Below are 12,218 nucleotides of genomic sequence, written 5' to 3'. Positions count from 1 at the left end.
TTCACATGGAGAATGTAGTTTTTTAAGCAGAGCATAGTTTACAGCATTAACTACAATGACATGTGACATTTGTGAAGGATTTCTTGAGTGCCATGTGACTTGAGAATAAGTGTTAGGTCCTTTCACTAAGTAGGTAGAGTACTATTACATGATCACTTACTGTTAGTTTTGAACACAGAGTCCTACTTTAGGGGATAGTCATAATTTCACTTCCAAATTGGAGTCAGGTGTACCACATGAATCTGTAAAGCAAATAGAGTACAGGAAAAATAGCAAAGCTAGCAGCACAATGGATGGCGATCCTTAGCCTAGATGGCATAGAGCGAGTAGTCAGATCTGTAGCAGACTGTTTTGGATATACACTTCATCTAAAGACAATTTGGTCTCAGCTGTTGCTCCTGCTCACAAATCAGCCCCATGTTGCCGATTTTCTGTTTTCTTTTAATAGAAGCCATAATCTATTTTTCATATGAGACCCTAAACTTTATATATGCTGTCAGCTTAATTCAAGTAAAAATAAAATAAAAGCCAATGTTCCGACCCAAATGGCAAGTTTGAAATTATACATAGCTATAGGTTAAACCATTTTATGGGCAGCCAGTTCGTTTACCGTACAATAGTCTGGGCTATTTTTAAAACTTGTGATGGCATCTCTAAGTTTACAGTTTAATGCTTTTGTGCATAATAAACAAATAGAGGGAATGATGACCTGATTATGTTATGGTAACTTGCTTATGCTTCTGTGCAATTGTGCTAGTTAGATAAAAAAAAGAATGAAGCAAATTCATGAAAATGTACTTTTTGAAATTCTGAATTTTTCTTTTACCTACACTTTAAGCTATAGACTTCTAGAAGACACATCTTACATAAACTTGATGTGAGGGTCCAGGTATTACTATATGCCTAGTTTATCCTTATTTGTGAATCATGACTTCCTTGTTCCTTTTCTTCTGTGACACAGCTTTCACTCTCAGAAGAGCAGAATGAAATCATGAAAAATGGCTGTGAATCTAAAGAGCTGGTCTACCTCGTGCAGATTGCCTGCCAGGTAATTCTGAGGATGCATCCTCTACCTAGAGTGATTATTAATACAGTGTATTTCTCACATTGCTTAAAGACTTACATTCTGCAAAAAGATGCTTCTATTGAAATGTAATTGAGCTGTGAGTAACTATTACAAGAAAACACATTAGTATCTTTTTAAAAACAAGTGTCATACACTACACCATCAAGGTTTCAGTTGTGTTCCTTCTTAGCAATGTGGAGGTTTCTGGCACTTTGAAGTACTGAGTAATAGTGAGCACTGTGCTTCGTAGCTTTTCACATCAGCACTTCTAAATGCTAGGGCTGAAGCTGTCAGTTCAGCAGGATCAGTTTTCATCTAAGATCTTAAGTAAAAGTATTTCTTACAAAAGAAACACAAAATTTATTGAGAAATTAAACCAGTTTTTAATCAGATGTCATGAGAGAAGAGACCATTTTTCTCTTCCTCAAGTTACTATATAGCAGTGGTTTTCATCCTGGGGGGATCTCATATCACATACCCTACATATCAGATATTTACAGTTCATAACAGTAGCAAAATTACAGTTATGAAGTAGCAATGAAATAATTTTATGGTTGGGGATCACCAAGTATGAGGAACTTTTTAAAGGGTCACACCATTAGGAAGGTTGGGAACTACTGCGCTTAGTTGTAATAAGATGTGTGCATGCTTTTTAGCTGCTGCTTCTTGACTGCTCATATTGGAACATGAGGGTATTCATCATGGCGTGCTCATAATGAGATTTAAAATATGCCATTTGAAATCAGAAATTTCTTTATCTAGTAAACATGGAGCATAAGCATATTTCAGATTCACTTGTACTACATTCAAAGAGCCTTCTGCCTATTAATGAATTGGTTATTGGAAAACAAATGTTGGGAGGAAGATTTTATTTGACATGTAATTTTTAGTTCTGGGGAGAAAATAAGATACAGAATTTCTGTATTTTTAAAAACACAGTGACTGTGGGTTTTTTTTTTTTGGCTCTTTTCAGTTTATTGCATGAAGGAGTTACACTAGTTCAAGTTAAAAGCGGACCAAATGGTTAAATTTTACAAGCTGTAAGGTTTTTAAACTTGTGACAAGGGACAGGAGGGAAATTCTCCTTATTGCAAGGAAATCCTCACTTAAGCTTCAGAGTCACAAGCACTTAAAACCCTTGAACCTTCAGCTGATCGTCCTTAGCCAGTCCAATCTCTATTAGGAAGTGGCATATGTTTTTGCGCTGGTCACCCTGTAGCTGAATTACTTGTCCATATTCTGGGTGCTCAATTACAGTACCATTGCACAAATTTCTTCTTAAACGCCTTCACTAGTTTTTTTTTATCGTAATGATCAGCTATCCCTTGGACAGGGTCTTCCTGCCGTTTCTCTATTGAATTCTTATATGGATATAATCCTCAGTGCCAGCAGGAAGCAGGTCATTACCCTTACTTGCATCAGTAAAGGGGTCGAAAGAGTGGAGGTGGGGGGGCGTCGGGGAAGCAAGGGGGCTCGAGGGGGAGGCAGCTGAGTCCTCGGCAGCGGCTCAGTGACTAGGGTTGTGATTGTATTCTTGTTAAAATTTATTAAATCTAGAAAATTCTGTTGCTTATATAAGGAATATGTAAATTCTTAGTTCTGGATTTGAATAATTTTTTTAATTAAGTACTTTTATTTTTAGGTGTTGAAACATAGTATTGGAAATAGAATTCAGCTTGTATGTAATTTAGATGTGCTTTGTTGAATGTCACCACAGTTTCTTAGAGAAATGACGAAGTTCTAAATTCCATGTAACGATTCATAAAATATTTTTGGTTAGAGAAGTACTTTCTTATTTCAAGGTATTGATAACAGGCAAGACATGAACATTTGCATATACAGACCCTATTTAATCTTGGTGATTTGTGTAAGTCAACAAGGACTTGTGTTTTTGCTGGTGAGACAGAGTGAATGACTAGCATCGGGTGATTGATGAGACCTGGTAAAAGAGAAGGAAAGAAAACACAAAATCAGAAAAATCTCAGGTCCTTGCTAGTTTGAGGTTTGACCATATTAAGAGAAATGCTAGGTTGGTTTCTTAAATGCAAATATTAGATGCTTTTCTAATAAATCAGTGCTACTAATATATGAAGAGAATCATGTGTTCTTTATTTATAAAATATGATTGGTATATCTGGAATCAAATTTTCTGTTCCCCTGCAGCCTAATACATCTAAGCATCTCTTCTTCTGATCAACCACTCTTTAAATGCATAATTGTTACATGATTGCACTTCCATGTATTGCTGACCTAAATGTTAAATAGTTTCCTCATTGTAAATGTCCTGTCAAACTGCTTAAAACATTTAGGAACAGTTGCTAATAGTATTTATTATGCCAGAGTGATAATTTACTACTTGATAATGATGCCATTCGTCTCTTCTCTGCCTCACTATATATAATTACTGAAGCATCAATGCTTAGTTTAATAGTCTCACCACAGATGCCAGCCATAAGCTATATTAAATGAGAATTTAAAAAATAATTGATAGCCTCACTACTGAACCCTTTAATTTTGCAAACAAGGAAACTGAGGCTCACAGTAATAAAGTAGCTGTCCTAAGTTATGTGTAGTCTTAGCAGCAGGAGCTGTGAAAGAGTTCAGCTTTCTGACTGCCATCTTCCCCTCTACTTCCTTGCAATATTCATTCCAGAGTAGACTGAAAAATTAGTTAGTCTCTAGCAAGGTAAGATCACCATTTCACACTGCAATGGTTAGTTTTAATTGTCTACCTGACACAGCCTAGAGTCACCTGGTGAGAGAGTCTCAGTGAGGGATTGTCTAGAGCAGGTTGCCTTGTGGGTGTGTCTGTTGGGAATTGTTTTGATTAGGTTAATTGATGTAGGAAAGATCCAGGCCTTTGTAGACAGCACTGTTCCCTTCCTTTGGATCCTAGGCTGTGTGAAAGTGGGAAAGTTAAGTTAAATAATAGGCATCATGCATTCATTCTCTCACTACTCTTCACTGTGGCTGTGCCTGCTACCTTGATGTCCTTGATATGATGGACTGTAACCTGGGATTTTGAGCTACAATAAGACCTTTCTGCCCTAAATTGCTTTTTGTTAAGAGTATTTTACCACAGTGACAGGAATGAAACAAAGACTCACACTGATGTAATTTGTTTCAAGAGCTGTTCATGCATTTTATACCTCTGCTAACTTCTACATTTTAACGATATGTACTTAAAGTTCTTCCTAAAGTAATTTTATATGTGTGTGAGTTATTTTGCCTGCATGTGTATATGTGAATCACAGGCATGTCTGGTGCCTTGGAGGTCAGAAGAGGACATTGGATCTCTGGAACTGGTTGCTTGCTGTCATATGGAAACTGGAATCTGAACCCAGATCCTTTGTAAGAGTAGCCAGTGCTAATCACAGAGCCATCTCTCCAGCCCCCAAGTTCTTTTTATTTTTCTAAAATTTTTGACCTGTCATCTTACATGCTATCTTGTTTTATTAGCTTCAAAGGTAAAATACGTTGACAAGTCTTTTCCTTTTCTGTAAGTCGTAACACTAATTTCTTGGGTATTATCTTCTTTTAAATATATTTTTGTCTGCTCTTTGCAGTTTTTATTTCTTTTAAAATTACGAGTCTGAGCCGGGCGGTGGTGGCGCATGCCTTTAATCCCAGCACTCGGGAGGCAGAGGCAGGCGGATCTCTGTGAGTTCGAGGCCAGCCTGGTCTAGAAGAGCTAGTTCCAGGACAGGAACCAAAAAAAGCTATGGAGAAACCCTGTCTTGAAAAATCAAAAAAAAAAAATGACTAGTAAACTGTGTCTTCTGTACAGAATGAATCAAAGTTCATTTGACATTTCTTGATGAACTATGTGCCTGTAGCCATTAGACATATATTATGTAGTTTCATTCTCAGCACCATGAGATAGATGGTTAGGTTTCTGTCTTGTACGTAATGCAACCAAGACTTGACTGTTAGTACCCTTCCACAATGTAATAAAATCAAAGAGGTACCAAGATTTGAACCCAAGTATACGCTGGTTGGCTGGTTTGTTTGGCAACGTCTTTATCGTTTTCTGGTGTGATTTGTACTGTAAACATATCCCAAATGTTAATAAATTTCAGAAATTCACTTAAATGACTGTTAGTCTAGTTTCTTGCCACGACATTAGGGGGCAGGTGTTGTGTAACAGGTTATTTTTTTCTTATGAGATTGAAACATTTTTCCTACAGAGAATCTCTTTAAACAGGAAGATTAATAACTCAAAATAGCTTCAAGAAGTCCCTGAAACTGACCAGATTCACTGGGCCTGTCCCTGACTGAGTGTGAACAATAAAAGCTAGAGCCTGTCTCAGATTATTCAGAGCTAAGCTAGAGGACGACACAAAAACCTCTCAGAAGAGCAAAGCTGTAGAGACTCTGAGACCAGATTGGCTGTCTGGAGGAGGTATAGACACACCAATGCGTCTGGAAATGGACCACCTCCAACCTATTAATCTGCCTGTAGACTGTGAAGTGTGCTCCAGATTTCCAGCTTTGTGAATTGTTACCCATGCTGGGGTGGGCCTTGGTAATGCAGGTGGTAATACAGGGTCAGAATTATTCTGAGTCATTTCTTCTCCTGTAAGTAAGCCCACACCCAGTTCAGTAACCTGGGCTTTGGTGGTATCTGTACTTTAGTCTGTCATAGTAGCTTGGGCTAGGGTGAGTAGATATGTGCTGTGTCTCCCCAGGAAAAGTTTTGTTGCACAAAAACAGGCATATTTTCTCATCTACATGTGTGTGTGCACACACATGCTCACACACGTACACACACACACACACACACACGTATGTATGTACATACATTAAATTCTAGAACTCTCAAGAGATCCCAGGCCAACTGTGTGTAAGAGTGTTGCTTTCATGATACAAAAATATTTACATGGTCTACCGTAGACCCAAAGCAAGTACAACAGACAACAGATACCAGTCAAACATATCTAATTGTCCGATAAGGTGTTGTTAATGCCTGAGTTGCGAGATACCCATTGAGACCACCACAAACTGACTTTCTGATGCAGTCACAGAAGGTTTCTTTATTCTTACAAGCTAGCAAGCAGGGACTTCATTCTACACACCAATGCAGTGGATGAGGGAGGAAGGCTCATAGCTCACAGTGTAGTTGGCTCTAAGTGAAGAGGCAATTTTTGTAACTTTCCACAGAAACACCTGATAATTGTAAAAACTTGTTTGTTTAACTTCTGATTGGCTGTTCTCAGGTCTCTAGGCAGCCAGGCAGTTTTGTGGGCATTCGTGGCTTTTCTTAGAATTTCCAGGTATAAAGGATGGGGTGTGCCTGTTAAGTTAGAAGGCAAGGGGGCCAGCCCATGGCAATGGGGCGGTTTCTTGGTCAGGTAAAGCTACCAGCCTTTTCTATGGCCTAAGGGTCTGCTTAAGCATGCCTTTAGCTATTCCCTTAACAGAATTTCTATTCCACAATCAGCTAGAAGGGCTTGGTCACATCTGGCAGCTGTAGTGCCAGGGCTTCTGGAAACCTCTGCTTGAGGGTGTCAAATGTCTTCTGTCTGTCCTCTGTTCAAGTAAAATCTTGTTCTCCCTTAGTGACCTGGTATAGGGGCTTGGCTAGTTCAGCAAACCCTGAAATCCAGAGGTGGCAGAACCTGGCAGTACCCAGGAATTCCCTTACCTGCTTAATGAAGCAGGGGTGGGAATCTTCAGTACTGTTTCCCTGTGGGTGTCTGAGAGCCATCTCTGGCTTCCTTTGAGCTCATCCCCCAGGTACATTACCTGTTGTTTGCAGATCTGGGCCTTTTTTGCAGAGGCTTCCAAGGGCCTGCAATAGATTCTCCGACCTTTTCAGACACATTTCCTGGTTGGTAGCAGCAATCAACAGGTTATCGACATACTGTAACAGGCTTATGTCTGGGTTTTGGGCTCAATACTCTCCCGAGTCCTCCTGTAGGGCCTGTTTTTCAGTCCTTGTGGCAGCCTGGTCCCAGTTAATTGGCCACTAATTCTGATCTCTGGTTCTTGCCATTCAAAGGCTGACTATTTAGGGCTGACTACTGGGGGACTAGCGGCAGACTGAAGAATGCATCCTTTAAGTCCAGGACCATGTACCTCCGCCAGTCAGAGGTCAGCTTTCTGAGCAAGATGTCAGGGTTTGGCACTGTGGGATGGATATCTGCTTCCCTCTTGTTTACCTCTTTCAGGTTCTGCCCTGGCCGGTAATCATTGGAATGAGGCTTTTTTTACCGGCAGCATGGGAGTGTTCCAGGTCCACTGAATGGCTCTCAAGACTCCAAGTTCCAGCAGTCGCCTTACATGTGGAGTGATTCTCCTCCTTGCTTTGAGGGGCATGGAATATTGGTGGACTTTTACAGGATCTGCCCCTGGCTTGATCTCCACATAGACCAGGGGCCGGTGGGATGCCAATCCCATGGCTCCTGTCTCTGCCCATGCTAAGGGAAACTTTTGAAGCCAGTTCTGCATGGAGAGATCAGGCTTCACAGGTTTCTGTTGGAGCATATGTTCCTCAGTCAAGGCAAAGTCTTGGACCAGCCCCTCATTATGGTGGAGTAGCTTAGCCCTGTCACTAGAGAAATGTATTTGTGCTTTCATCTTTGTGAGCAAGTCTCGGCCCAGAAGGGGATATGGGCATTCCAGTATCACCAGGAAAGAATAGGTTACCCATCCCGTTCCTAAGTCCACCATTCTTTGGGTAGTCCATGAATAGGGTTTGGTTCTGGTGGCTCCCTGTACCCAGATCTTTTTATTAGATATAGGCCCCTCTGGTTTTAAGAACACTGAGTTTTCTGCTCTAGTGTCTATCAGAAAGTCAATTTTCTTCCCCTCCACCTTTAGGGTTATCCTGGGTTCTGGGAGGGGGGTCCAAACCCCAACTCCCCTAATCACCGTCCACATCTAACTGCAGGACTTTGGTCTTTTGCTGCTTCTTTGGACATTCTTTTTCCTAGTGTCCTTCCTCCTTGCTGTATACACATTGATTCCTCCCTAGTCTCAGGTTTTTCTGATCCTTGTTTCTGCCTTCTCTATTGCCAGAAGCTGCTTGTCATATTCCCTGACGTGGGCCATCTCTCTCTCTTGATGGGGCCAAAATCTTGGCCAGTTTCCAGTGGTGGCATTCCTGCTGAGCCTCTAACATGTGAGCAAGGCTCTTTTCTTGTCTTTTTTTTTTTTGTATTCTTTTTCCTCTGCACATTTCCTAGTACTAAAAACTCTCTTTGCCACCATCATTAAATCTCTGATATTTTTTCCCATGGTCTATCTAGTTTTTGGAACTTTTTCTTTATATCTGGAGCTGCTTGGTTTATAAAAGCCAAGATCAAGGATATTTCTGTCTCTTGTGTCTCTGGGTCTTAGGGAGTATAGTGCCTGAAGGCCTCCTGCAAGTGTTCCAGGAAGGCTGCGGGACTCTCCTCAGGTCCCTGTCTCACATCATAAACCTTACTCATATCGGTCAGCTGCCTGGAATCTGCCTTGAGATCCACCAATAGAGCCTGGTGATACAGACTTTGAGTCTCTTCTTACCTTCTACTGAGTTATGATCCCCATTCTGGCCAGACAGTGGGGAACTCTGCATCTATAAAGACTGAATCTGCAGTATTCTCCCCAGTGGGTCTGGGGACAACTTTGCAGGCTTCTATGATGATCCTTTTCTTTCTTCAGTGGTAAAAAGGACCTGCAATAGTTGCTGATTATTGTCCCAAGTAGGTTGGTGAGTAAAGAGGACAGTTTCTAAGTAATTAGTGAGGTCACAGGGATTCTCAAAGAAGGGGGCATTTTGCAAACACCAGTTGTACAGAGCACTAGTGGTAATGATACTGTTGGTTTCCATCCTCATTCGGCAGCCCAGTTGACCTCAGTGGTTGAACCACATGGCCCTGAGGTTGGAGAGTACTTCTCTGCTTGCTGCAGGTAGCCTCTGCTGGGCTTCTACCTGCTGCCTGATTCTCTAGAGGAGCTCCCACAGCATTGTTATTATCAAGCTCGGGGGGGCCCCCAGGGGAGGTGTATAGGGTTGAGGAAAGATATCCTCCTCATTCGATCTCCCCTTTTAGGATTTGGGCAGAGGCAAGGCCTCTGGGTTTTTTCCCCAGCAGCCAGAACCTTAACCTGTTGAGGCAGAAAAATGTTTTAACCCATGGTGGAGGGTTTTCTATCAGTCACTGCCAGGTGACTATATAGAGAATCTGATCTGGGTGGCCAGTCCTCGATTGGTAAATGATGTTCTCTACTGCACCTATAAGGCCGGCATTAAAGGATCCCTCTGTTGGCCATCCAACATTGAAAGAGGGCCACTCTAAGCTACAAAAGATATTAAATTTTTCTTTTCTGATTTCTATGTTGTTGTTATATGTAGTTGCCTTGACATCACCCCAGTGTGCAGGGCAAAGCTCTAAGGGAGAAGAGTTAGCAGTCCCATGTTAGCAGTCAGCGTCAGGTCAATTGTCTAAATAAAACAGAGATACAAAGAACAACACACACACAAGGGCCCAATGAGAGGAAAATACCTTGAAAACAAAGTCAGAGGTCTATGGTCTCTATGAGCCCTGGATTCCCTTCTTCTGGAGTTCAGGGGCTCTAAAACACCAAAGACCATGTACTTTGGGGGGGCACTCTGTCCCCTGGCAGAGTTGCCTGTTCCCCCACTCCTGTCAGGACTTGGGGTGTCTCCCAGATCCTTGCAACCAGAACCTTCAAGCACATCCACCTAGGTTACCTGGGCTGTTTCAGAAAAACTGGATTTTTGGAGGATTCCATGTCTCAAAATCAGTCAGAGATGTAAAAGGCAAACTGAAAGTAAATGACGAGAAAGACAGGTAATTGACAGATACAAATGGGAACTCACTGGTCTGTCTGAAACCTTTGGTGTCAGGGGTCCAGGGATTGCACAGGATCCAGGAATCCCAGACGAGCCCCCAAATATTATGCCTGAGTTGTGAGACCCCCAACAAGACCACCATAGAGCCAACTTACAGATGCACTCACACAAAATTTCTTTATTTTTACAAGCTTTCAAGCAGGGACTTTATCCTACACACCAACCCAGTGGATGAGGGAGGAAGGCCCATAGCTCACAGTGCAAGGGATCTTTAAAAGGAAAACTGCAAGCAGGGAGTTACATGCCTTGGCATTACCAGATTGGGTGGGGATTGTGCTTATATTTCAGTTGGCTCTAAGTCAAGAGGTGATTTTTGTAACTTTCCACAGAAACACCTGGTAGTTGTAAAAACTTGTTTGTTTAACTTCTGATTGGCTGTTCTCAGGTTTCTAGGCAGCCAGGCAGTTTTTGGGGCATTTGTGGCTTTTCTCGGAATTTCCAGGTACACGGGATGGGGTGCCTGTTAGGTTAGATTTTCACAAAATGGGTCCTGAGTTTAAAATGACTTTAATCTTGTCTCTTCAATGTAAGTCTGCCGAGAAATAACCATAGGAAAAGTACTTCCAGATATTTTGATCCTAGAGGTCATTGATCCTCCCAGTCCTCATTTCCTCTTATTAACATCATCTAAAGTTCTCTTAATTAATTTGTGCCTCTGATATTTCCATTCTGCTCTCTTCATTCTGTCCTATCCTTTGTGAGCAAGCACATCAGCTACTCCAGAAGAAAAGTATTGTTTTCTTTGTGTCTTATTTATTGCTGTAGGTGGAATATCTTCTGAAAATAATGTTCCTTTTTTTTCTGTGTATATTTCTTCCGTTTTTAAAGAAAAAAAAGTTTATTTAAAAATTTGTGGAATGAGTAAGAATCCTGGGAAATTTAGAAATATACAGAAAATATGAAGAAAACTTTCTGTCTTCTGTGTTGAAAATTGAGTAAGTTTTAAAATTCAGTAAGCACAGATATCAATTATAGACAGTTCCATTCATGGGGTGAAGCATTTATGAGCATTATATCAATGGTATTTAGTGTTAAAAGTATTTTTTCACTGTTACATTCTTTTTTAAAAATATGTATTTATTATGTATACAATATTTTGTCTACATGTATGCCTGCAGGCCAGAAGAGGGCACCAGACCTCATTACAGATGGTTGTAAGCCACCATGTGGTTGCTGGGAATTGAACTCAGGACATTTGGAAAATCAGGCAATGCTCTTAACCACTGAGCCATCTCTCCATCCCTACTGTTACATTCTTTAGCAAATCAGAACTAGTTTTTAAAAAAAATAAATATATTTATTTATTTAATTTATATCCTGACTGCGCTTCCCCCTCCACCGCAGTCTCCCTTCCCACTCTGTTCCCACTCCCCAGTCCACTCCCCCTTGGTTTCTGTTCAGGAAAGGGCAGGTCTCCCATGAGTGTCAGCAAAACATGTCATATCAAGTTGCAGGAAGACTAAGTACCTCCACAAGTGTTAAGACTGGGCAAGGCAACTCACTAAGAGAAGTAGGGTCCCAAAAGCCAGTAAAAAAGAGTCAGAGACAGCCCCTACTCCCACTATTAGGAGGTCTACACAACTCTTAAATATATGCAGAGTGCCTAGGTCCCTTGCAGGCACCCTGGTTGTAGATTCAGTCTCTTTGAGCCCATATGAGCCCAGCTTAGTTGATTCTGTGAGTCTTCTTGTGGTGTCCTAGACTCCTCTGGCTCCTACAGTCCTTTCTTCGCCTTTCTACAGGATTCCCTGAACTCTGCCTATTGTGTGGCTGTGACGCTCTGCATCTGTTTCTATCAGTTGCTGGATGAAGCCTCTCTGATGACAACTGGGCTAGGCACCAATCTGGTTACAGGAGATGGCCAGTTCAGGTTACATACCCTTTATTGCCAGGAGTCTTAGTTGGGATCATCCTTGTAAATTCCTGGAAGATTCCTTGTGCCAGGTTTTTATCTGACCCTGAAATATGCCCCTGACCCTTTCCAGTAATCTCAGTACTATCCCCCTCGACCCACAACCTGACTGCCCATGTTCCCATTCCCACCCACCCGTCCTTGGTTTACTCGCAAAATCTCTTCTATTTCCCTTTCCAGGGAGATCCAGAAGTTCCCCCATGAATCCTCCATGTTACCTAGTCTCTCGGGGTCTATGGATTATAGCATAGTTAGCCTTTATTTTACAGCTAATAATCACTTATGAGTGAGTACATATCATGTTTATCTTTCCCAGTCTGAGTTACTTCACTCATCTAGTTCCATCCATTTCCCTTCAAATTTCCTGGGGTCCTTGT

The 12,218-nt window shown here is 41.4% G+C and overlaps 1 protein-coding gene across 3 annotated transcripts in view; it reads left to right on the top strand.

Moving 5' to 3' along the window:
* Positions 1-12,218, top strand: part of Arhgap32 (Rho GTPase activating protein 32) — a 230,826-nt gene that overhangs the window by 129,390 nt on the left and 89,218 nt on the right. For all 3 annotated transcript variants that reach the window (XM_075966426.1, XM_075966423.1, XM_075966424.1), the window contains one exon: positions 962-1,048. In XM_075966426.1, coding sequence (XP_075822541.1) covers positions 962-1,048 — 87 coding nt within the window. The remainder of the gene's footprint in view (positions 1-961; positions 1,049-12,218) is intronic.

The sequence above is a fragment of the Microtus pennsylvanicus genome, chromosome 3, assembly GCF_037038515.1.
Source record: "Microtus pennsylvanicus isolate mMicPen1 chromosome 3, mMicPen1.hap1, whole genome shotgun sequence".
Lineage (NCBI taxonomy): Eukaryota > Metazoa > Chordata > Mammalia > Rodentia > Cricetidae > Microtus > Microtus pennsylvanicus.
This window is presented reverse-complemented; position numbering and strand designations above follow the sequence as displayed.